Source organism: Serinus canaria, chromosome 2 (genome assembly GCF_022539315.1).
Source record: "Serinus canaria isolate serCan28SL12 chromosome 2, serCan2020, whole genome shotgun sequence".
Lineage (NCBI taxonomy): Eukaryota > Metazoa > Chordata > Aves > Passeriformes > Fringillidae > Serinus > Serinus canaria.
Window position 1 is genome coordinate 122973605 of NC_066315.1, and position 24192 is coordinate 122997796.

A 24192-nucleotide genomic window follows, 5' to 3' on the forward strand; every position below is an offset into this window, starting at 1 on the left:
TTGCTGTTGGCTTATCTGAGAGCATATTATGAAATATCCGTGAAACTGTAAAACTCTGCCTAGTCAGCAGCAAAGCGCACTAGTGCGATAAATTCACAGACATATAGCCCCAGAAATGTTTCAGGTCATAAGAACCTGCTCCTGATCCCCCTTCTTCAACCAGTCAATTCACACCTTTAGACCAGGGTTTTGCTACAAACCCTTCAGAGAATCAGCCTGGTCATGAGGTACCTAAAAGCTGACAACAGACACTGAGCCTGTTACAGCTTTTCCAAGCAGATAAGCCCATAATGAAGACAAGCCCTTATTATTCATCTACATTTCTCACAGTTTGCAGAGTTTTTTGTTGCACCCTCCTAAACTTAAGGAAGTATGACCTAACAAAGCCGTGCTAATGGCACACCACCAGATTGCTGGTATAAAGTACTTGTGCAGCAGCTCACTATTACTGGGAATCTCTCACTTGAAAACCCAGAATAAATTGTGTTGTTTTCCCTGCAGTATCAAACAAGACACCTTACCTATTCCTTTACAGTCCAGCACTTTACCAGTTACCCATTCAACTGTGTAGTGCTTGAAGTGTCCTGTTCCAGGTGGAGTGTGGCTGCTGCTTGCCCATACTGCTAAATTCCACATCCGGCTGGGAGGCACCAATTCCTACAGTGCTTCCGAATGGATTTGGAGCAATAGCTATCACTACTTAAAGGACCTTGGACACATGCTGTCAGGCCTGCAAATTGGACAAACTCAGGATGTGGGCTTGAATACTTCTACACTGCTCTTAATCTCATTTAACAGATAAGAGGGAGAATCCTGCAACTGTGCATGCATTAATCAGCAGCAATTCACTAACAAACCAACTGCACTGCCCAGCTTTTTTTTCTAATATAATGCAGATAATGCATCTACCTTTAGATTATTATAACCACTGAAGCTGCCATTATATTAATAAGTACTCAGAGATTTTATCCGATTGATATGTCCTTGACTGACTTTTAATGCAGCTAGAGCTGAGTAAATCCTGTTAAGAGACATTTGCCCCTACTCCAAGTCACATTAGGACAGTAAATTCAATTAAACTGTTAGCCTAGAGAGATACTGCTGTCACATAAATCAACAGACAGTCATAAAACACTAATCACTCCAAAAGCTGAAGGTGGCAAAGATAAGGGTCAAGCAAGTTTGTCCAGTGATAATTCCACAAAAAGATATAAAGCTTTAAAGGACTCCCAGGTCCTAGAAGACATGAGCACACCTGCCTCCATCAGATCAGACCTTGGACATGAGATGCTACTTTTTGATGCTGGGTGGCATTACAGGCAACCTGTATTTCCTTTTTAACAACCTATACAGGTTCAGATCATTAAAGTACTCTCAAGATCTCCAAGCAACATTAATATATTTATGCACCATCTAGCTGTGCTCCAACCTATTCCACACAAAGGAAAGTTTTCCTAAATATCAGCATGTTTAGATAAGCATCCAGGCTCCTCCTCCTTTAAATTTCACAGCAAAATAAGTAGAATGAGTTTAACCATTTATTTTACCGAAATATATGATAGTGGACAAAACTGAAAAGACCTATTTAATTCACATAAAGTCAGGCAGGCAATTTCCTGATTCTAGTGCAGTTGATGTGAAGAAAACTGCAGGGACAAGTGCAGGTTTAAAGAACCAAAGTTTGAAGGATACTGAGCTTCAATTCTAAAAGTAGACAGGAAATGAAAGAAAGGAAGGGGAGGGGGTGACTGAGGTTTTTTTAGTCTTATGTGGGTTTGGTTGTTTGTGGGTTTTTTATGTTGGGATTTGTGGTTGGGGTTTTTTTTTTTTGGTAAAGAAAGCACACCTCCACTGATTTTAGTAACCAGCTGCTCCAGAACTGCACTGTTCCACAAGTTGCCTCTTCCCAGTATTTGACCTGGAACAGAACATCAATGCAAACTCCAAGAATAAAGCTTTACACTGTTCTGTGAAATCTAAGTTTAGCATCACTCCCTATTGCACAAGCTAATTCACTACACAACTCATTTCCCAATTATAAAAAACAAAAAATACATATATTCATAGCCATTCTGAGTGCTCATCATGCCCTAGTTTAATGGATCCATTGTGTTTAACAGATTAGTCTGGTAAACTTTTCAAGCTTTATGGTTAAGGGCTGCTCTAACCTGGTACCCAGGTTATTGTTACATCAGATTTGGCACATCACAGCTCGGCCATCAGCACAAAAACTACTCAGAATAACTCAGAGCTTAAACAGATATGAATAATGCAATCCACAATTTTTCATTCTGGTAAAAACTTGACCAGGATATTGAAGAGGTGGAAGTTGAAACACTGCCTTGCATACTGCTAGTCCTCAGTTGTCAATCCACAAGTGTGCCCTGTAGCAGGAACCTGTGATACAGCATTATTACTAAGAAGTCATCACATCCCTCAGAAATGCTGCTGGCACCACCTTGCATGAAGAGCAAACAAGGCCCCTCCAGTAATATCACCTTGGAACAGGAAGACTAGAGAAGTTATTTTACTTGGCACTTGCTCTATCCTTAATTCATCAGTTTTTCCTTCTAAAAATATTTAAAAGTCTTCTCAGCTCCTCTTGACAAAACACAGAGGTCTCGCTTTGACTTTTGTATCCCTCTTCTCCTATTTTCACTTTTTCAGAAGTTGCTTTTGAATAGGAAAATACTCTTCATTGGGGATGGGAGGGAAGTATGTTTCTGCGATTCACCAAGGTGAAGCTTGGTCTTGAATTGTGAACAAGAAACAGAAGCATACTAAAGACTTCATGTATCAGTGTGCTAACACAGAATCAAAGTCTGTACTTTCACTCCAGTAAAGCTCTCCCTTTTGCCATTTATCCCAAAAATACTTCCTCACCACAGAGGAAGTACTCAGCACGTCACTCTGCTGATTCTGTTGACACTGAAGTTGTTTTCCTTCTTATACAACTTCCAGAAATCTGTCATGCCAAAAAACCTGCACAGTGACAGGCACAGAAGCCAATCGAAACCACTCAGCTTCAAAGCAGCAACTCCAACAGGTTTCACTCGCTACCGTTCAGAAATATGCAGAAACTAATTCTCCCTGCTCACCGCTGCTCATGAACCATAGTACTCATGTTTATCTGCAATTCACACACAAAGCTAACAAAGCAGGATGCCACAAATGCCCTTTAAAGGTGGTTTAAATTTCCCAGTTAAAGATTTGGTCAGTATCTGTGTTTTACCATAGAATGGTTTGGGTTGGAAGGGAGCTCCAGTTCCCCTGCTAGGGACATCTTAAACTAGATCAGGTTGCTCAGAGCCCCGTCCAGTGTTTCCATTGGACCTTCCAAATGTCCAGTGGACCACCAAAAACCTCCAATGTTTTGAGGAATTAAGAATCCAGCACCTCTCTGGGCAACCTGTTCCAGTGTTTCACCACCCTCATCACAAAAAATTTCTCTATATCTAGTCTGAAGCTACCCTCCTTTAGTTTAAAACCACTACCCCTTGTCCTATCACAAGAGGTGCTGCTAAAAATTCTTTCGCCATCTTTCTTATAAGCCTCCTTTAAATACTGAAAGGCTGCAGCAATATTTCCCTGGAGCCTTCTTTTCTCCAGGCGGAACAAACTCATCTCTCTCAGCCTTTCCTCATATAATAGGTGTTCCACCCCTCCAATGATTTTTATGGCCCTCCTTTGAACCTGCTCCAACAGGTCCAAGTTTTTTCTGTTCTAGGGACCACAGAACTGGACACAATACTCCAGGTGGGATCCCATGAGATCCAAGAAGAGGGGCAGAATCACCTCCCTTGACCAGCTGGCCACTGCTGCTTTTGATAAGGCCCAGGAATATGTTATGGCTTTCTGGGCTGCAAGCACACACTGTTGACTCATGTCCAGCTTTTCATACACCAGCACCAGCCTAAGTCCCTCTCTGCAGCGCTGCTCCAATCCCTTCATTCCCCAGCCTGCACTGATACCACAGGTTGCCTTAAGCCAGAATCATTTACAGGAACAAATTACACACTTAAGAGTGTTAACAACTTGCATCTCAGAAGTTGGTGTTTTAAGCAATGCACCCAGAGGGGACCATTAGGCAGAAGGCTCATCTACCATTACAGCTGTGCTATGAGAGCACCAACCACTTTCCCTGCAGGATTGCTGGACTGTTAAAACCAACTCCTCAAAAACACATTTGAACCTGAAGGATCCCCATACATGCACCAGCAAAACCATTAAACTCCTGCTTCTTTACAGAAGTGCTCCAACCAACCAATCAGTGGGCAGTTTGCAGCCCAGCACACAGAGGTCATGTCCTGCAATATATGCAGCACCTCTCTGGCCCTTGTTACATGCCTGGTGAGCTGCTGGCTTTTTCCTCCTTTGATATTAAACAGAATTAAACAAGTTTATATTGAATGTCAGCACTGCTGGAAATGAATAATCAAGAATGTAATTGCAGTAGACTGATTTCTTTGGAAAAAGTCAATTGTTAGAGACACCACGGTCCAAAACAGAATTCTTCCCCCTACACTGATCAGAGATTCCTCCAGAAAAACAAAAGCAACTAAGTTGACTGAGATTAACCTGAAGGGCAGGAAAGTAAAATTTGTTTGCTTCTAAAAATCAAGACTATATTCAAAAAGAGCACTGCACTATTTTCAAATTCAGTCACTGCATTTCACTTTTCCCAAGAAGCATACTACCTGCTTAGTGTCCACACTTGTTCTGCTAGATCAAGTTTTAAGAAGTTTGATATACAAAGCTCAAGTAGCAGTTCACAAAGTACAGACAGGTGTCTCTGTTGTACCTCATCATTTACTAGAAGTGCACTAAGAAATTCAAATGTATTTTAGGAAGGTTAGTATTTAAGACTGATTGCTATAAACAGTTATTTAAATGGTAGCAGCAACTGTTTATTCCTTCATCAGAGTTTTCAGGCAAGGAAGTTTAGAGTGGGTATCTAAAACACATCTTTACTGCAGTTAAGGACTGCTTTATTGGAGAGAATAACAGTAATATTTCAGTCTTCCCCTCCTTCCAAATTACTGCACTTAAATCATGACAGTAGCAGCCAACTAGAAATGCAGTAGAGTTTTTAGCAGTTAAACTACAACTTCCATGACTCACAGGATCCCCCAAGAAGCTTGGGGCTGAGGTCCTCACACACTCTGAACCAGGAGCTGGTGGAAAGGTACTGTGCAGGGATCCAACCATGGCCTGAGCCCTGGAAGAAGTAGGGAGCCAGACCCACAATGTGCTCAGTCTTGTTCAACAAGAAGATCGGGGATGAACACTTGCTTGGCAAACAGCAGCACAGCACCAGTCTGCCATTTCAGACAACGGGAAGCTGGGGTTGTGACCTTCTTCAGATGTCCAGACAGTTCTCTTTGGGGTCCCCTGCAGGAACTTCTGTTCCCTGTTCCTTCAAGTCATGACATACTTGGGATACCAGAGCTGCACAGGGGCCCCTACATGGCATACTTGGGATACCAGAGCTGCACAGCACCTAGAGGGTCTGCCCAGGCAACAGACAAAAAGACCTGTCACAACTCAGAGCACAAGAAGGCAAAACATACCTGCCATGCAGGCACCAGAGCAGTCTTAAGAGAAAGACAAGAAGTCATTTCAGGTCTTTCCTTTTACTCAAGAACAAACTCCCTGTAAAAAAAAAAAATAGTTTCGGAACATAACACTTGCAAGTAGCTTGCTGAGGAGACGAAACAGAGCATGAATGGCTCTTTTAAGAGCTCATAGCTCAAAGCAAAGCAAATTGCAATAAAACAGCCTGTTTTCCTTCTGCCAAGACAGTGACATCTGGCAACAGGAAAGTCAATATTTAAATCAGGCTCCATTCCCACCCCATGCCTAGGCTGGTACTACTTCTGATGCTCCTCAGTGCTGAATGCACGTCAGCTGCTGAGCAAAGCCTCTTCAGGGACTGCCTGGCGCAGATTCTTTGGTGCTATGGAAACAGCCTGCACAGCGGCATGTGATCTGCTCTCGCACACGGAGGCCTGTGTGCGTGCAGGCACAGACCTAACCTCTGCCTGCAGTAATCAAAGCAGCCCTGAGCAGTCAGCAGGTTAAAAACAGTGATTGATCTGGGGGCTTTCTGCTCTGCCTTCACCCTGCTTTTCAAGACTCCTCAGATGTAGGCAAAACACTTTTGAGATGTGCTGAAGGGATTTCTCTTCTGCATAGCAGTACAGACACTAGAGGGAAAGGTGCACTCTAGCCAGTGGGAGCCGTGCCCATTTCATAACCCAGACCCTTCTTTTGAGTAGGAAGTACTGGTTCCTACTTAAAGGACAGCTTCTTTAAAGATGCTTATAGGCAAGTCCTTGTACAGCCCCATTCCTGGGAACCTGTGTGAGGAAAAGCAAGGGACATATCAGAACTCTGATGTACTCCTGCAGAGACTACAGGGTATCAGTAGATGCAAGTTCAATGAAATGGCCTTCTTTGAAGGCAACCTGTCCTGGCAGCAGCTGCAAATGTCCACCACTATGTTAATCCCAGGAACTGGGTTTCTGTAGAACACTGCAATGAACATCAGACAGAGATGACTCAAGCAGAAGCATAAGGGGAGTTTTTCAAATTTTGCTATCCTGATGAAATTAATCAAGACTTTCTAATGTCATGATGGTGATACACATTTAGGAGAGAACAAAGAGGCATGAGTAAGATCACTTCTTGCTCATCTTGGGACCCCTACTAGTAGTTTAGTTAAAATACTTTAGACAAAAAGTAAACAATGCAAAACAGACACAAGCAACATCCCTGATGCTCATAACAGAAATATACAGCTTTGCCAGGCTAAGAAGCAGTTAAAAAACATTACTTACAAAGCTTTGTTTTCAACCTTTTTGAGGTTTTTCTCATGAACCAATATTACTGCCATACATATAGTCCAATCCTAGCAAAGCACAGGAGGAGCACCTGTCTGAAAACACCAACTCCAGCCCAGGCTGCCTCCCTTGGCACATCTTTTCATCTCCGTCCGGGGGTTAGGGGGTTCTGATGAAGCACCACTTCCCTCTAGCTGCTAGACAAGGGAAAGCTAAACAGGAAAAAATACCTGTTCTTCTGCCGCTGCTTGCCTAACCCACCACCCCCAGCAAGCTGCAGGTGCTCCCCAGCCTCTTTGTTACTCCACAGAACAACACAGGCATTGCTAGTGACAGAACATAAGCTTTGAGCCAAGCTTGCAAGGCCCCAGGACTAGAGACTTGTCAGGCTTGCTCTGTTTCTACCCTTCCTAATTTGCCTGTGGGTTTGTTTTACTTGGTGTGTCTCAGAGGAGAGACAGAGAATGTGAGAATACAGGCATGGTACAAGTAAGGGAGCACAAGGCTGGCAATGGAGATCCTATGGCTGTAAAAAAGTCATCACTCACCAGTGGAGATGTGCAGTTGGACAAAACTATTTTAGAGATAACAGAGAACAAAGGAATAATATCTAGCATATATAAAAGGCACTTTATATAATAGATTTAGATGAAACACAGAGTTTGCAAAGCCATGAAAGAAACGGCAGATATGTAAAAAGCAAATGTAACAGAAGGATCCCAGTGGATCCTACAGTCAAGAAGAAACCACCACAAACCTAGTCCTCCCAGAAAAGGAGTCACAATATGACAACTTGCTCTAATACCCCTGCCACCACCAAAATGATACTAACAGCCTCAGAAGCCAGGGGAAGGACGAATAAACCACCAAGAAAAAGGTGCAGAAACTAAGTTTGTATGTTAGCTTTATTATTACTAAGACTTCATCTGCATTATAGTCTTTTTCTAAACTAATTATTGAATTAGACTGCTGAAATTTCAATCATACTAACAATAACTAGGTTTTCTTTCCATGTACACACACAAAGTGTGCTTCCTCTTTATCTATGAAGTTTTTAAGCACAATACACATTTGTTGTTCTGCTGGGAGGCTACAGGCAGGAGAGGGGCAGTTCAGAAGCCTGTCACTCCAAACCGCATGTGTCACAGCATGTACCTGAAGACCTCAGTTCTGCGGAAAAGGGAGCATTCCAGGCTTGGCCAAGGCTGCACTTGCTGGGCCACTCCACTGTCAGTCAGCATCCAAGGACACTTACTGCTCTGCTCTCACACTCTGGAATAGAGAAGTCAGCTTGCAAAACAGGAAAGCTGCCTCTTTCAGTGACAGTATTCACACCACAGCAGTAGTGCTGGTTGCTCTCCAGATAGCATCAATCCACCCCTTTCTGCTCAGGAGCAAGCAACAGCACAGTGAGCATTTTTCCACACACCAGCATTTGCTGGCAGCCAGTGCTGTGCTGCTCCCCCTACCCACCCAGGGACAAGTGGCTGCAGACTCCTGCAGCTGTACTTGTACTTGCACGAGCAGAAAATCCATACAGCCATCTACACCTCTGCCAGAAAGCAGTGTTTTCATAGCAGGGCAAGGATACTCCAGACCAGTATCCTGACTCATGGTATCATCCTGCCAAACAGCCAAAGCCAACACACAGCTATATATTCTTTCACTTCTGCTCCCTTAACTGGAGGCAGAGGAAAAGGAGTGAGATGAGTCAGAGGAAAAGACAGGAGTGACACTGAACCTTCAGGAGAGATCTAGATTAGAAAGTTTTGGGTAGCTGGTCTGTTACTGCAGCCCTTTTCAAAAGAGAAGGCTTGCAGTAGAAAGCCTGTCCTCCAATCCAAGGTTTTGAAGGTTCCCAATCACTCTGGCTAACACACCCAAATATGAGCAATTTTGAAGACACTCTCCACCTTTAACAGGAGAGAAAACTGTCCCTCTGGAGACTAAAATTGAAGTTGATACAGAGTGACTGTGTTGGCTGAACAAGAGCATTTCAATTTAGTGCTTAAGCTCACTTAATGCTTGCTTTCCCTTTCAGCCACCCTTTGTTTGACATTTTTCTGCTTACTCACTGCAGGATATTAAAAGAACAAGGGTAAACACCTCCCTTCCTCCATATAGGAAATCTCAAATTAGAAATGCCCATATGACAAAGACTTCAGTGGAGACAACAGTGGGGTCATCATTCTCCTACCTGGACCATCTTGTAAAAGTTCAAAAACCCCACACCCATCAGGTGTCTGCTGCACAGGGCTCACGAAATCACACTATTGCTCTCTCCTATTAAATTAAGAAGGAGGAGATTAGATTATTTTCTTTTGAAAACTGGTCAAGAAACATTGGCTTTCAAGAACACTCCCTGCACTGTATCTGCTGCCATGGAAACATCACTTTTTGAAGAGATATAGCACATATCCTCCTATACCTGCAGCAATGTCCAGCACCCTCAGGAATCAACAATCCACAAACAGCTCACTGATTTTACATGGCAAATCTAGTCCCTTGTTTTCCTGCAAGACTTCTCTATACTGGCTGAGGGACTTCCTGCCAATAAAAACTGCCAGGACATCTTGCTGTTAAAGGAGCAAACAGTTGTGAAGAAACGGGACAAAGTCTTCACAGCCTTTACAACACTCAGGTAGTCAAAGCAGATTTTGTGATGTCCTTACCCAGTAGGGTCAGTGCATGGCAGAAAGCATCAGAAGCCCCAACACCCACATCCTTCTGGGTCTATGCTGACATCTGGCTCACAAAGCAAAAGTTGTTAGTCAAAGGCTGCTGTATTCATCAGCTGTAGAAGACAAGGGGAAAAAATGTACATACAAGATAGACAGGAGCATGAACAGAGATATGAATGACTTAAAAATGAATAGAGATAACATTCCCAAGGCAGAGAAGTGCAGTATGTGGTTATTGACAGCCCCTGCAGATGGAAGGGGCTGTGCTCTGCAGCCTCCAAGTGCAATTCATAGCAGCTCAACAGCACTCATGCCCAGGCCAGGAGAGGTGTTAACATATGGCAGCCAACTTTCAGCCATGAAAACCAGCTGTTCCCACTTCAGCCACAAAACATCCAGATCAAGCAGAGCAAGGCACTTGTTCAGCCTCCACCAGCACTTTCTTAAACCAAAGCCAAGTTGGAGTGCTTTATTTTAGGCCAGAAATGTCAGCCTGAGCCTCCAAGGCCTCCCATTGCTTTGGTGGGCTTTCGCAGTGGGAGAAAGGGGGAACTCGTGGGCTGCTTCAAAGTGTAGGAAACTGGAATAAAAAGGAATTGCATCGGTTTCATGTTGGATTTTAAAAGCCCCGAGCAGTTACAGCTTGGCCTCATTGGAGGATCAAAGGATATAGATCCTTAGCTAAGCTTTCCCTGCACCAAAAGGGTGAGAGCAGACCTTACTCTGCCTGAGTGAAGGACTGTAATGCCTGTTGGCACAGCAGTCGTTGTAGGGAACAGGGAAAAAGATCCATGCATACCACAAGCAACAGATTCTTTCCACAGTTGGAGCACTGGGCTATTCTCCATACCCTACTGAAGTGGGTGTGAGTATGAATGAAGAGTTCGAGTTACCCTGCAATGCTCCAGAATTGCAGAAGGCAGGAACAGCTGACACTGCTCCAGCCTCCAGCTGCCCACCCAACAGCTGAGCATCAGCTGCTCCAGCATCCCTCCAACACAGCACACCGATCCCCCACATTTCTGTACCTCATTCATGCACTGGCTAAGAGAGGGGGACAGCAATGCCATCAAATAACTACGTAATGACACCTCATCACATCAGGACCCTCAGCCTGAGTCAGAACAGGGTTTTCCCTACCAATATAGTTTTTCTTGCAAAAGAAATTAAAGCCTGCTGCTGTTCAAGGGACCTACTCATGTAAGTCTTCTGATATTTCTGTCATCTTCCAGTCACCATAACAGACACTCAGCTCAGTGAAATCATTCTTTCTTTGCAGTGCCCACAACAGCTGTCCACTTGTATTTACTTACAAGTGTTTGATTTCACAATTGCACATTAAGTGAAAAAAAAAAATAATACCTACAGTACTGCAAGTACCTAGTGATAAGAAAACAAATAAAGCAGTAGGAAAAGGTACAGCTTTGTCCAATAGGACAACTGGGGAAACCTTGTCCTACTGCACAAAAAAGAATATTAAAGTCCATTCTGTCAGCCCCAAAAGTGCAAGGCAAGGCTCCAGGAAAAGAAAGGCTTAAATACTCTCTCAAGAAATCACATGTAGTCTTTTGGGACTCCTTTTAAGTACCACAAAATCTGGAAGATTTTGAAAGGCAATAGATTACATAAGTGAAGTGTTGCTGAAGCATAAGAGGAACCCCTGAACACAACATTGGAAATGGATCATTACCAGATACCTGTGCTGTGGTGCATGTATTTGTGAGACTGCTCAGTGGCACAGTCTCCTCATTCAGAACACTGCTTCCACTGTAGGGGCAGCTTTATCCTTATTTTTCCACTGTACCAGCACCAACAGTAACAGTGGCAAGCCAGAGAGAGATTCATTTTGCAAGCAGATTCAGGTGTGGTTGCGGTTTGGTTGTTTTGATTTCTTTTGGTGGGGGAGAGTAGGGAGGAAGAGGAGACAACAGCATCTTTGTGAAAGCACAACTGCAGTTATTAATCTATTCAGCGACTAAGTCCATACAGTGAATCAGATTTTTGTTGATGACAAGTTAAAGCAAAGCAACAGAATAAGGGAATTCTCATCTCAGGATAATATTATATCCATTTGGCTTGAGCTGACACTACTGCTTTGGTGCCTGTAATCACAGAACAAAAAACTCTGAGTGCTTGGAGACCTATTTCCAGAACTGTTGGAGTGCACTTAGAATCACATGGAGCCATCTAGCCAGTCCAAATACCCCTTGACTGAAAAAAAAGACATTTCAAGTGAAAAGTTTCTCAGTGATTCTGATGCTGCTGGTAGTAGGCTAGAAACAACATTTTAAGGACTGCTACCAAACCTGACTGCTAAAGAGAAAGGAGAGACTTAAACACGTTCTACACCCAGAGCATTAGCCTTGTCTAGTTTGGCTGCAGTCCTAACCATAACCTAGATTTTCTTCCTACTTCCTAATTAACACCTGAGAAAGCTGTCACCATAACAACAGAGCGCAACCTCTGACTCGCAATTTTAAACAAATTAATTCCTGTTTGGAAGAGGTAATCCAGAATGTTCATGCTGGCACCAGAGACAGGACCTGACGGCCTGGACTTTTACCATATATGTTGGCTTTAGTGAGTAATAACATGGTATCATTAAGCAGTTTCCAGTGCAAGCACTCTAGTTTGCCAAGAAAGGTGGTCTTTGAAGTCTAATTGGCAGGGTATTAGAAGCCTTTAATTAACTGGCACAAGCGTGTTAACTGGTCTAGATTTTCCCACTGTACCTGCAGATCTAAACCTTACCATGAAGAGAAAGCAGCATAATTACTCCAAAAAGAAGGCAGAGGAAGAAGGTGTTGCACCACATTTGCTCTGTAACAGTCCCTTACATCACACTAGGTACACTATTCTGATAAACATCCTGAGGTGTAATACCCTATTTGTACAAAGCACTTTGTAACAGAAATTAGTACAACAGCAAAACAAGCCTCTAGTCAGGACTGTCACTAAAGGTTTTTCAAAAGATCATGTTATTTTACTCTCCTTTCCAATCATTAGATGTTCAAGATGCTGCAGCTGCAATAAAGACCTCTGCCTTTTTTATAGGAGTGCCTTAAGAACTTTGAGACAGATACTGAAATCAGTTTTAATGCTCCTACAGTTGGAATTAAAATTCTGAAGCAACTGACAGTTATGCTATTATCTGGCACAATTCTGTTTGTAGGTACCCAAGAACAGGGTTTGGAGGCTGTTTCTTTCCTTTTTGGGAAAGTTTGTTGTGGTTTTTTGTTTGTTTGTTTTTTAATTTATACTTATACTGAAGATAGACACAGCACTTCAAAATGGTTGAAGGAACCTCCCTCAGGTGATTCAGCCCCTCACAAGATTACCTTCTGGTCAGGCAGAGATAGCCTGACCTTTTCTGTAAATACAAAGAAACTCAGAAGGCATTGTTAAATGTACAAGTGTACTACAGAATCCTCGAAACACTTAACTGAGAGCAAATCAAGGCTGGCACCTGCTCAGCTGGCAGAGCACAGAGCTTGACCATGGCAGAATAAGGAGTACATTCCCAGCAGCTCATGCACCTCCAACATCCCAGGCACCAGAAGTGCAGGCCTCCTGCCATCTCCAGCATGCCAGGCAGGAAAACCCTGAATGAAATCAGCCCAAGGGCGCAGACACCGAGCTGGGCCAAGCAGCCCTACCAAGTTACTGCAGGTAACTTAGTGACCCCAGCCTGCCCTACCTCGTCTAGAGGAGAGCAGCAGGCGTGTCGTTCAGTATCATTCCATAGAAAAGGCCCCAGATGATTTATGAATGGGTTGGAGAAACGTAATACACCTCTGTGGGATAAGCTTATACAGCAAGATAAAGTGCTTTGCTTTTATTCATGTCAGTTTTCATCAGGGCACCAACTATTATCTTGGGCAAGCAGTCCCAAGGTTTTTGGGTTTCAATAAACCATGAAGTTTTAGGAAGAGTGTTGCAGCCACGGCAGGCAGGACACCAGTGTTCCCAGGCAAAACGCACACCAGTTAAGCACCACAGAGCCACAGCGGCGCCAGCCCTGCTGCCGCTCAGCGGCGAGGCACAGCTGCCCAAAAAGAGCTGCCAGCTGCGGAGCAGCCCCGGGCTGGAGAGAATTAAAAGGGACCAAACCCTGCGCAGAGCGCTGGTCAATCTAAAGTTGCACACTCGTATAATGGAAGAGCTTTAGTTTTACTGCAGGGTGAAAGTAGAAAGTTTATTCTGCCCGCGAAGCGCCGCGGGAAGGCCGGGATGCGCTGCCCGTGCATCCGCGGCTGGGGGGGCCGGCAGCCGCCCCGTGCTCCGCCGCCCGGCCCCGGTTCCGCATTTCTCGAGCCGACGGCCGGCGCAGCCTTGCCCAGGCCGCGGGCAGCCCCTTCCGCCCCGGTCCCAGCGCAGCCCTGCAGGGCTGGGCTGGGCTGAGCAGGGCAGGTCCGGGCCGAGCAACGAAGGGCTGCGAGAGCCACCGCCGTCCCCGCCGCGCCAGCAGCCGCCTGGGGCGCAGCGGCAGCGCCCACCCCCCGCCCTACCTTGGTCCCTCGGGGGCTCCATGGCGGCCCCACGCCCGTCCCGGTGCCCGTCGCAGCTGCCACAGCCCAGCCCGACTCGGCTCGGCTCGACGCCCGCCCCCGCCTGGGTGGCAGCGGAGGCACCGCCCGTGCCCGCGGGGCGGGGCCGTGGCCGTCACTCAGCGGCGCGTCCCGCCCAGGTGAGCGAGCAACCCCCCGCCCCGCCCCGCACAGGTGAGCACAGCACGGTACACTGCCGTGAGCCTGCCCCTCGGTCAGACCGTCACCGGCTGTACCCTGGCTCCAGGGCAGCGCTTGGCTTTACAGTGCTGCTGCACCTCGGTTGCACCTCGGCTTCTGCTGGCTGACACCGCGTGGCACCGGCTCGGTGCGGAGAGGCACAACCAACCTGCCCGCAGCTGGTGACACGGGCAGGAGGAAGCTACGATCGAAGAGATCCAGTTCACAGAATCAGTTAGGTTGGATAAGATCTCTGAGTCACTGAGTCTAACCTATGACCAAACACCAGCTTGTCAACTAGACCATAGCGCTAAGTGCCAAATCCAATCTTTGCTTAAACACCTCCAGGGACAGGGATGCCACCGCCTCGCTGAGCAGCCCAATCAGTGAAAAAGTTCTTACTAATGTCCAATCTAAACCACCCTGAGCATAGCTTAAGACTGTGTCATCTTATCCTGCTGCTGATTGCCTGGCACAAGAGGCAGATTTCCACCTAGCCACAACCTCCTTTCAGGTGGTTGTAGAGAGTGATCAGATTACTCCTGAGCCTCTCTTTCTCTAGCCTTAACAGCCCCAGCTTCCTCAGCCATTCCTCACAAGACCTGTGCTCCTGACCCTTCACCAGTTCTGTCCTTCTCTGGACATGCCCCAGCACCTTTGTGCAGCTGTGGAATCTTCCTTCTGGTTGTATATAAAAATATACCCACTCACACAAATTGTGCTGCATTATGGAAATTAAACTGTGATTTTATTCTCTCTTTAGAGATTGCCCTGCAAGACTCACTAGCATTTATACCAGACAAGCTAATAGCCATGGCTGCCTTAAAGAGACTAAAGCAGCTGAAGAGAAAACCAACAACTGTTCTAGCTGCAGCCCTAGCTGCAATCACAGCTCTTTCTATTAAAATATCATTAAGTGCAGAGTTTTCATTATGCATTTTGACCAGCAGGCTGCCTTACCGAGAATATTAAGCTACCAAATAGATCTTTGCTTCACCCTTTTCAAATCCCTGGCCTTGACATCTATGGATTTGATTGTTTGAAAAGATCAATGTTTGTGCAGAATGAGCAGCAAGGCCTCCATGGCAGGGCTGTGTGAATAGCCAAATTGTCCCCAGCGTTCAGCATGCACAGTCACATGCTAAAGCAGAGCACAATAGAGAGTCATGAGGTGCCAAATCAGAATGTCCTTGCTTTGGATAATAAAAAGCGGCAGTAAATCCAGGTAGTTTTCGATCCACAAGGCAGCTGAGGAATGTGAGCTTTTGCTAGGGAAAAGGAAAGCATGTTTATATTCTAGGATATGCATAGTTGCAGCAGGAGGTTATTAGAGTGATGACATGAAAATAGGAAGTCAATCAGAATATACCCTGCATGTTTATATTTTTTTCCCAGATATATGACTCACCACAAATTCATCCCACATATCTCAGATATGTTTTATGGAGGTTTCAAAAAATAAATTCAAATAGATATTTGAGAGATTACATCTACTTCTATTAAAAAAAAAAAAAAAAAAAACCACCAGATTTTTTCCCCCACAGTACTCCACTTGAAGTCCTAAGCTTTCCCACTAACTAGCTGATATGTGATTATCTGTAATCGCAGTGGAAGAATATCTGTTGCAATAAAATTTGCCCTCCTTTGCAGGTACTTTCACTACCAGCAGGGCTGGCAGCCCTGAAATGCCTACAAAGAACCAACTTGCAGAGCAGTGAAGTTGTCAGCATCTCACTGCCTCTTGTAGGGGAAGGGACATTTCACTAGCATCATCCATAAAAGCAAGAGCTAGCCATGAGGAAAGGACTGCTTCCTGGAGAGCTGATTCAGTAACCTCTGGTAGTGGCACTCCCACCATCCCACCTCAGTCTGGGTAGAGTAGAGCACTGCTGATTCACTCACACCCACCCAGCTGAGGAACACCCTGTTCAATGCAAGTGCAGCCTGAATGCACAGTTTGCTGAACTCAGTGTCTAAGCTTAGAAATATCCCCTTCCCAGTCCTGCTGGATACTGTGCTGCTCAATTTCCCCAGCAGCTGTGGCCCTCTCAAAGTAGTAATGGGAGTACATGTGATACCAGATCCTAAGGCCCCAGCTGTCCTGCCTAGGAAAATTTTAGGTGCAAGATACACAGTCAAAACCCACCATCTCCAAATACAATGATTAACTGCCTTTTTACACAGTGCCCTGAGTAGCAAGGAGATGGAATTGTAACAAGCATCTATTACTCAAACTGAAGCCTGTTAAAAGTTGTATGAATGTTGTCTACAGGCTCCAATTATGATCACAGAACATAAACCCATGAACTGAGAAGAAAAGACTGCATCTGTCCTGAAGGTCCTGTTGTGTCTATGAAAAAGGCCAGAGGTGTAGGACAATGGGACTAGGGTTGTACCGAGCTCAGTGCCTGCGATTTCTGTTTTCTTCAATCAGTTATAACAAATAAAAACAAACACATGTATAGCAGCCTGGTCTAGTGGAAGGTGTCCTTGTCTACTTTAGTGGGGTTGGAACTAGATGATCTTTAAGGTCCCTTCTAACCCAAGCCATTTTAAGACTCGATAGAAGACATGCCTATTAGAACTTTGAACCACCTAAATACAGGACTTAAAAATACTTTGTCCTGAGTGGTATTGGGCCTGTCCTGTGCAAGGGATGTTTATTGCCAGGGAATATGAGTAGACCAACAAACACAGAAACACCTGACATTATGGCTGCATGTCACATTTCATTTCTCACTCACAGCACTGCACCCTTCCCAGTGTTCTGCCATACTGATAGCCTTGGTCTCCCGCTGTGGTGTCAGAGCCCAGTTTTAAAATACATTCCCCCTAGATCAACTGTTTGTGGAAAATAACTGGCAAGGCAGTCAGAAGTGAATAAAGGCCAAGGTGTCAAAGAATTAATACTGCTTAAGTGAATGTATATTGAAGAATATGCATTTAAGAGTAATTTATTTACATTTTGTTTCAAAATGCAGCAAAAGGGCACCTTTGGCTTGGCTTCTTTCAAAGCCTGGAATGATTTTATTAAGCAAAACCTCTCTTCAACTACCTCTTCTAGGCAGAGAATAAAGCCCTTAGCTCCCATAAACCTGTCCTAGGCTCAGGAGGAAGTACTCTGCCACGGGATCATGTGGCAGAACCTCCAATGTTCATGTTTAGGATCATGTTCAGAACCTCCAATGGAAATGGTTCCAATGCATATAAAAAAAGTTCACAGCACCAAAAGAGTGTGACATTCAATTTTAGTGAGTGAAGAACCTAGTTGCTCAGCTGTGTTCTGCTAAGGACATTTATAAATATTCATTGTGATGTAGCTAAGCACACTATTCTCTGGCTCACCTCATAGCCCCTTCCTCATAATCTCTGGCATGGGCATTCTCTTGCAAAGTAAAAATTCAAAACCCCTTTAGCAGAGGACACATCTACATTCTGAACCACAGTATAACAAGTAAATAAAAACTGTACTGAATATTTACCATATTAGTGGAAGGTGAATATCACTGCGATATTAGTGGAAGGAAGACAGACAAGCAAGCACACTCCCTCCCTCTACATTATTGCCTGATGCACCAAGCAGAACCCTGAAAGCACTTAACTGGATCAAAGTCCTGGCAGCCAAAGAGGGGCATACATTGGATCAGAAATGCTATGCAATATGTCCCTCCTGAGGAAGCATTTAAAGTCCCTAAATTTAGATCTGCCTATGCCAAATCAGCTGTATAATCAAAAAGAGACACTGAACAAGAAAGAGCTTTTTTAAGCTGGTATCATCTGACTCACAAGTCAAAGGGTTTATAGTTTTTATGATGTTTTTCTTGCTAAAACTCTTCTGTGGAAAATAAATTCTTCATACCTCTTAGTGTCTACAGGTCAAGATCACACCATGGTACCCACTGGGATAGATAAAAAGATGCCTGGTGGGATTCTAAAATCCCATAGGCTCTTGCCTCACCACAAGCAAAGTGAGCATGTTGCTAAAAATATCTGTGGGTTCCTTTCCACCTCTTTAAATGCCTGAGTGCCTACAAGTCAAAGGCCACTTTTGAAACCAATCCTGAACTGGTTAAATGCTGAACACTCTGCAGTTCTAGGCATTTGAGTGAGAACACACTGAGGCCAGGGCTGTTGGAGACGCCTCCAAAAGATCTTGAAGGTCTTCAACTGAGTAGACCACCACAGAGAAGCCTCCACGAGCATTGCACAGTGGTCAGCTGGCTGTGAGACTATTGGTTGTCCTGGGCCAAATCCCAAAATCCTCACAAGAACTAAACCCTCCATCAAAGGTCCAAGCTTCAAGTGCCTACGTGAGTTTTTCCTGTAACTAATCTGACTGGGTGCATGCAAAGGACTGTTAACTGGGAGTTTGCACTCCCTGCCTATAGCAGCTTTTGGCACCCACTGTGTACAGCTGCTAGCAGACGCAGGGTAAGAGGGCTTGGGGTGGAAAGTAAACATTTTAAATAAATAAATAAGTAAACAATTCTAATCCCGTGTTAAATCTGCTACAGGGGCACTAGAGGGAGGGCTAGAGCACCGCATGAGTTCAGAATTTGCCTCTCTTGGTTATTTCATTATTTTCCAACAAAGGAAGAGTACCTAGATGTTTATTTTAATTAAGTGCCCAAATCTCCAAACAGATCTTATTTTGCATGAGATGTATACAAGAAATTGAGCATAGATGTTCACACAGATGCATGAATGCTGTAAATGTATATTTAGGAACACTTAATATTTCTCTTCCCCTCTCTCCCCACCTCTGCTACTTTCACTTGTGAGCAGAAGAAATGTTTCTAACTTCTCGTTACCTATTTATCTTGTACCACAACTGTCTTTGATAGCATTTGCTCAATTATAGCTCCAGGAATGATGTGATGAAGTGTTCTCAAGCCTTCTAGCTGCTTCCAGTTATGACATAAATATATTGATTGGAGAGCACAGTCTTTTCACCACACGTCATCATCTACAGCAAGCTTTATTGCTGTAGTAAATATACTGCAGATAAAGCCTTAGCTAAACTAAATCCATGTCAATTAACTGCTGCTAATTAGTTAGTCACAATTATTCTATTTCAGAAAATAGATGGAATAGAACATTTTATCATTCTAAAATTGATAAAATTAAAACTGGGAATAAAATGAGGTCATGTCTTCAGTAACTCATTACTAAATTATTTTTAAGGCTGCAGTGTTGTACAGTTACTACATGATAATTAAGAACCAGAGGATCTAGGTTTAAATTGTAGTTAACTTTCAGTATGCTCTTGTGAGATGACTAAGTACTACCAGGGCCACTTTATTACTGGTAAACCAAAACATGAGTATTATTTAATCTTTTTTAGAAGCAGACAAAAAAAAAAAAAAAGAAAAGAAAAGCAGTACTGGGGCCAGAAGAAATATGTAGGAGTGCAATTACAAGGTTACAAGGGAGGAAAAAAGCAATGATCCAATTAACTAAAATTGCTGCAAATTGTTTATGTATTTTACAGGCAGAAGAAGACTAATGGGAAAGCCTGCTTGCTTACATAACAGATGCTGTAGGACTCCAGCCTTTTGAATTCCCTCAGACATTTTTTCCTTATCCATTTTACAAACAAGAAGTCAAGGCTCATAGTTCCTTGATAATGTAACATCTAGCCTGTTGAAGAGGCAAAATCTGTGTTTCAGGCTTCTAAGTATATAGCTGTTTTCATTGAAAAGGCATACCACTGAGCTAGAGAATGTAAAGTGAAAATAAGAGCAACAAATTAGGCTATAAACAGTGAGATTAAACTTTCATTCATCTCATTAATATTTTACTAGTAACACTGTCTACTCCATGCTGCCATTATCATAGTGAGTAGGCAGTTCCATCACAGTCTCAATTAGAAATGCTTCCAGTAAGAGTTGCACAAATCAGATATAACTCATATAACTTAGTCTTTCCTCCAGACTGTTGTGAAGCCAACTATGCTACATGTCTTAACATAGTTCTTACCTCATCTTATAAAGCTCACTTTAAAATTCCTTACAAAAATCATGCCTTGAAATTTCCCCAAGGAAGACAGACCATACTTCCAATTTCAGTCACAACAAAACAGATAAAGCAAGTCTCCTCCCTTCTTTTCCCATAACATATCTATTTGTTTAAAAGCAGCACAGAGTTCATCCAGTTTCTCAGAGAGCCTAAACTGCCACCAGAACTTTTCCAAAATGGGCGGCCACTTCCTTGCCCATCAGCAGCAAGGAGGCACCGAGGTGGTTCTGTGAAGTCAGACACCAGTCAGCCCCCAGACCAAGCAGGTTCCAGTTTTAGTTTCTTCCCTTCAAAGAGAAAATGACTGTACTCATTTCATTTGCAATACCCTGTATATTGTGTGTCTGAATTATACATTGCTGCATGTGCTAAATGCAAGCAGGAAGGCATTCTTGTTTGTCTGTGCATTCACTGAGGTTTGTGCTTGTAAGGGGTGATAAAGCCACACTGCAGGCTGATGGCAAGCAGTGCACTTGCAGTTACCTGCCCACTAACCCAAAGGAGAATTGATGCCTCTTAAAGAAGTACCCCGCCCTCCTACAGCACCAGCTGGGTCACATATAGATGTTTATGCCCTCATTCTAAATTTATATTTCTTAGCTCCTTCTTGACCTCAGGTTGTCCTCAGTTCATGCTTTGAGAATTTCAGTCTCAGTCCTCACTGCAGCAGCAGCAGCTCTCCAGATCAATATATAGACGTGAACTGGGTGAATGACTGTGAAGCTCCTGTGTCTGAGAAATTCCCCCTACTCTCCCAAAACTGTATTTTTTCATTTCACATTCTTCTTCCCATTTCTTCACTAAATAAATAGTCTGAGTTTCTCATATGAATCTGACTAACAGCTAGACTTGATTTCAGTACAGGTTCTGTTTCCTTTGGGGCAGCAGACGCTGTTGACTGTGCACTTGGCAAGACGGCTTTCCTTTGTTACTTTGGGGGAAAGTCATTCCAGGCACATGGATGTACCTACCCCACTGCAGGGCAGGACCCCACAAAGCAACCCAGAGTTTTGGTCACAGCCTTGTGCTGTTAAATCTCCTACAGGTGGGTCCATTGAGCTCCTGGCTCAAAGCAGGGACGTCCTACACATGACACTCACTTTGCGCTGCAGTAAGGGGTGTTACAAGGGCAAGGGCAAACTCCTAATCCATTCTGTAAAGCCCTGGGAGAATGCAAAACACAAGAGGGGGTCTGAGGAAACAGCTGATTGCCTGTTCTTCCTTCTGCTGAAAGTATTTGAATGTACTCCCTTTCACTCAAAACCAGAAATCAATGCATGACACCCCCCGTACACTCACAGACATCTCTAGGTGCTGTAGTTCAAAGGCATAAAAGAGGGTGTAAGTTCAAAAGTTGTAAGGCAGCATGTCCTGCAATTCACAGGTTCATGATAATTATTCATTTAATCGAGGTATTCAGAGGAGTTTTATGAGCAATATGTTGGTTTGCTGAAGGAAACAAGCATGTGAAGGGTTTTGTTGCTCAACTTGGAGCCAGACCCTGCTTTTCTGGGTGAAAAACTACTATTTGTGGCTGTTGTCTCAGAACACTGAACTCTCTATTTTTATTTTTGTTGTGAAAATGGTACATAATGATATCTTCAGTGTGCATTCAACTTAATGCATTATCTACTGCTGTCAACATAAAACAGCCTATGACAAGGCCCATAGTTTCTTTTGCAGTTCTTATATGATTTATCCTTAGGGTTAATAAAGTAAATCACTATGTGGCTCTGTGTCTCCAGCCAATTTGAGCATTAAGAAATATCACAGATAACACAGCTAATTCTCTTCTTCTGTGTACCAAGACACAGTCAGAGTCAACTCACTGGTGTGCAGTTTTCACTGTTATCAAAACATAAAATGAAAGGGGAGTTTAGCATGCACCCTGAAGAAGTTAAAGACATGTTGCACATTCTTTTTCCTTATTGAGTAAAGCAATAAAAAAGAGGCTTGTCTAATGGTGAAAAAGTAATTAACATTTGAAGATGTATCCTGCTCCTGCAAGGAGGCTTGATTTTGTGCAGAGTATTTCTGTCAAACTAGAGTCTCCAAGTGCCTTGCAGTATTAAATATGTTAGCTGAAGAACTAAATAATAAATAAGGGCAGGGGAAGACAGAGCTTTCAGAAAAGCTCTAAGTGGCCATTTCTTTCATATTTAAAGAGGATGTACACTACTTCCACTCAGCCCTGCCCACTGCCCCCCCTTCAAATAAGACCAAAGCAACAATCCTCTTAAATTAGCTGATGATAAGTACTCCACCTATTCATACGCTCCATCTCTGCACAAACATGCACACAATAAGAGAAGGTGTGGATGTTTAAGTCAGTTTCCTCATGGATGATTTCTTGCCTTAGCTGCATGAGTCTTCCAGCGACCCATTTCTGTGGCAGCTGCCACCTCACTGCCATTGCGCTGTCTCACTGTCCTCGGACAACATTTGGAAAGTGCCTGTAATTATTTATCAGGCCAGGGAAAATGCCAGCACCCCCATGTGATGTTTATGAGCTTCCCCCAGAGCACCTCCAGGCTCTGTGCAATGCATTTTTACAGGGGCTGGAGTTCAGAAGTCTGGTCTGCTGACAGTGAATTCCCTTCTTGCTTCTCCATGCATTGCATGCAGCTTCCCAGCCTGTAAGCCCCATGGATCCCTCAACCCCATCAGAACAGGATGGAGGGAGAGACCAGCAGACCAAAGAGCAAAAACAGCCCTTAAGAGAGCAGCTGGAGGAGGACATTCCTAGGAGGCATTGCCAGATACAAAAAAAGACAAAGCTCCAACAGCAGCCTTCCTTTTTAATGAAGCTTCTTACATGGCTTATCTTTATTTACCTTGTCTTTTCTTTTTTATAATCAACAGAAATATAAATACTAAAAGGATTGGGCAGGAATGTACCCTTTCACAGCCTTAATGAATGTGTGTGTGCTGGACATGTAAGCAGTGGTAAGTGACCAGACTCCAGCCTCCTTATTGCCACTATTGAAGACAAGATAAAGTGTCCAAAATAATGAAAATGGTTTTTTAAATGCCATTTGATATCTTTCTGGTTCTTTTAACTTTCTTTTCCCATCAAGAACCTTGAGGGAGCTTCATGTCCTCAGACTCACCTTTCTGCCTTCTGGGCAGTTCTAACAACACAGTGCTGTCCTCATCTAGGTCATGTGCAAACTGGAGTCAAAACAGCTTAGTTAATGCTACTTCATAAAGAAAAGAAGAGAAATGAAGGTGAATGCCATACATAATCAAGAACTGGGAGTCAGTGAAACTTGGGCAAAAAACACCAAATATTATGTTTATATCAAACTGCAAGACTTGTTCACTCCAAATCTGATGTCTTGTGCTTAGAAGTCATTTTCCAAACCCATTAGTTACTATTTTGCTATCACTCCTACAAGCTTATTCCTTTCAAAACAGTGCCAAATTCAAACAGAAATGCATTTTGTGGGCCCAGTCAATCACATTGCAACTTTAGTTGTGATGCTGCAATAAACAGAGACATATTTGTTTATTAACTTTTATTAGTACATATATATATATATATTCTTACACAAAGCTTTAGGTCACAAAGCTCTTATGAGGAGCAGCTGAGGAAGCTGAGGTTGTTTAGCCTGCAGAAAAGGAGGCTCTGAAAGGATCTTATCACTCCCTACTCTCACTGCAGAAAGGAGGTGGTAGTGAGTGTCTTCTCCCATGTAACAAGTGACAGGAGGAGAGGAACTGACCTCAAGATACATCTGGAGAGGTTTGGATTGGTCATTAGGAAAAATTTCTTCACTGAAAGGGTTATAAAGCATTGGAGCAGGCTGCCCAGGAAAGTGACTGATTCATTGTCCCTAAAGGTATGTAAAAGATGTGTAGATGTAACACTTGAGGACAGGGTTTAGTGGTGAACTTGGTGAGTTAGGTTAATGACTGGAGTGA

The 24192-nt window shown here is 43.7% G+C and overlaps 1 protein-coding gene across 3 annotated transcripts in view; it reads right to left on the reverse strand.

The window, feature by feature from the left end:
- The window catches only part of TPD52 (tumor protein D52), a 123771-nt gene extending 109627 nt beyond the window's left edge, over window positions 1-14144 (reverse strand). For 2 of the 3 annotated variants that reach the window (XM_050970881.1, XM_050970879.1), the window contains exon 1: window positions 14032-14144. In XM_050970881.1, the coding sequence (XP_050826838.1) occupies window positions 14032-14053 (22 nt within the window). In that variant the 5' untranslated portion in view covers window positions 14054-14144. Of the gene's footprint in view, window positions 1-5570; window positions 5653-14031 lie in introns of all 3 variants that reach the window. The other variant, XM_050970880.1, reaches the window with a different exon arrangement.
- Between the last annotated feature and the right edge of the window lie 10048 nt (window positions 14145-24192).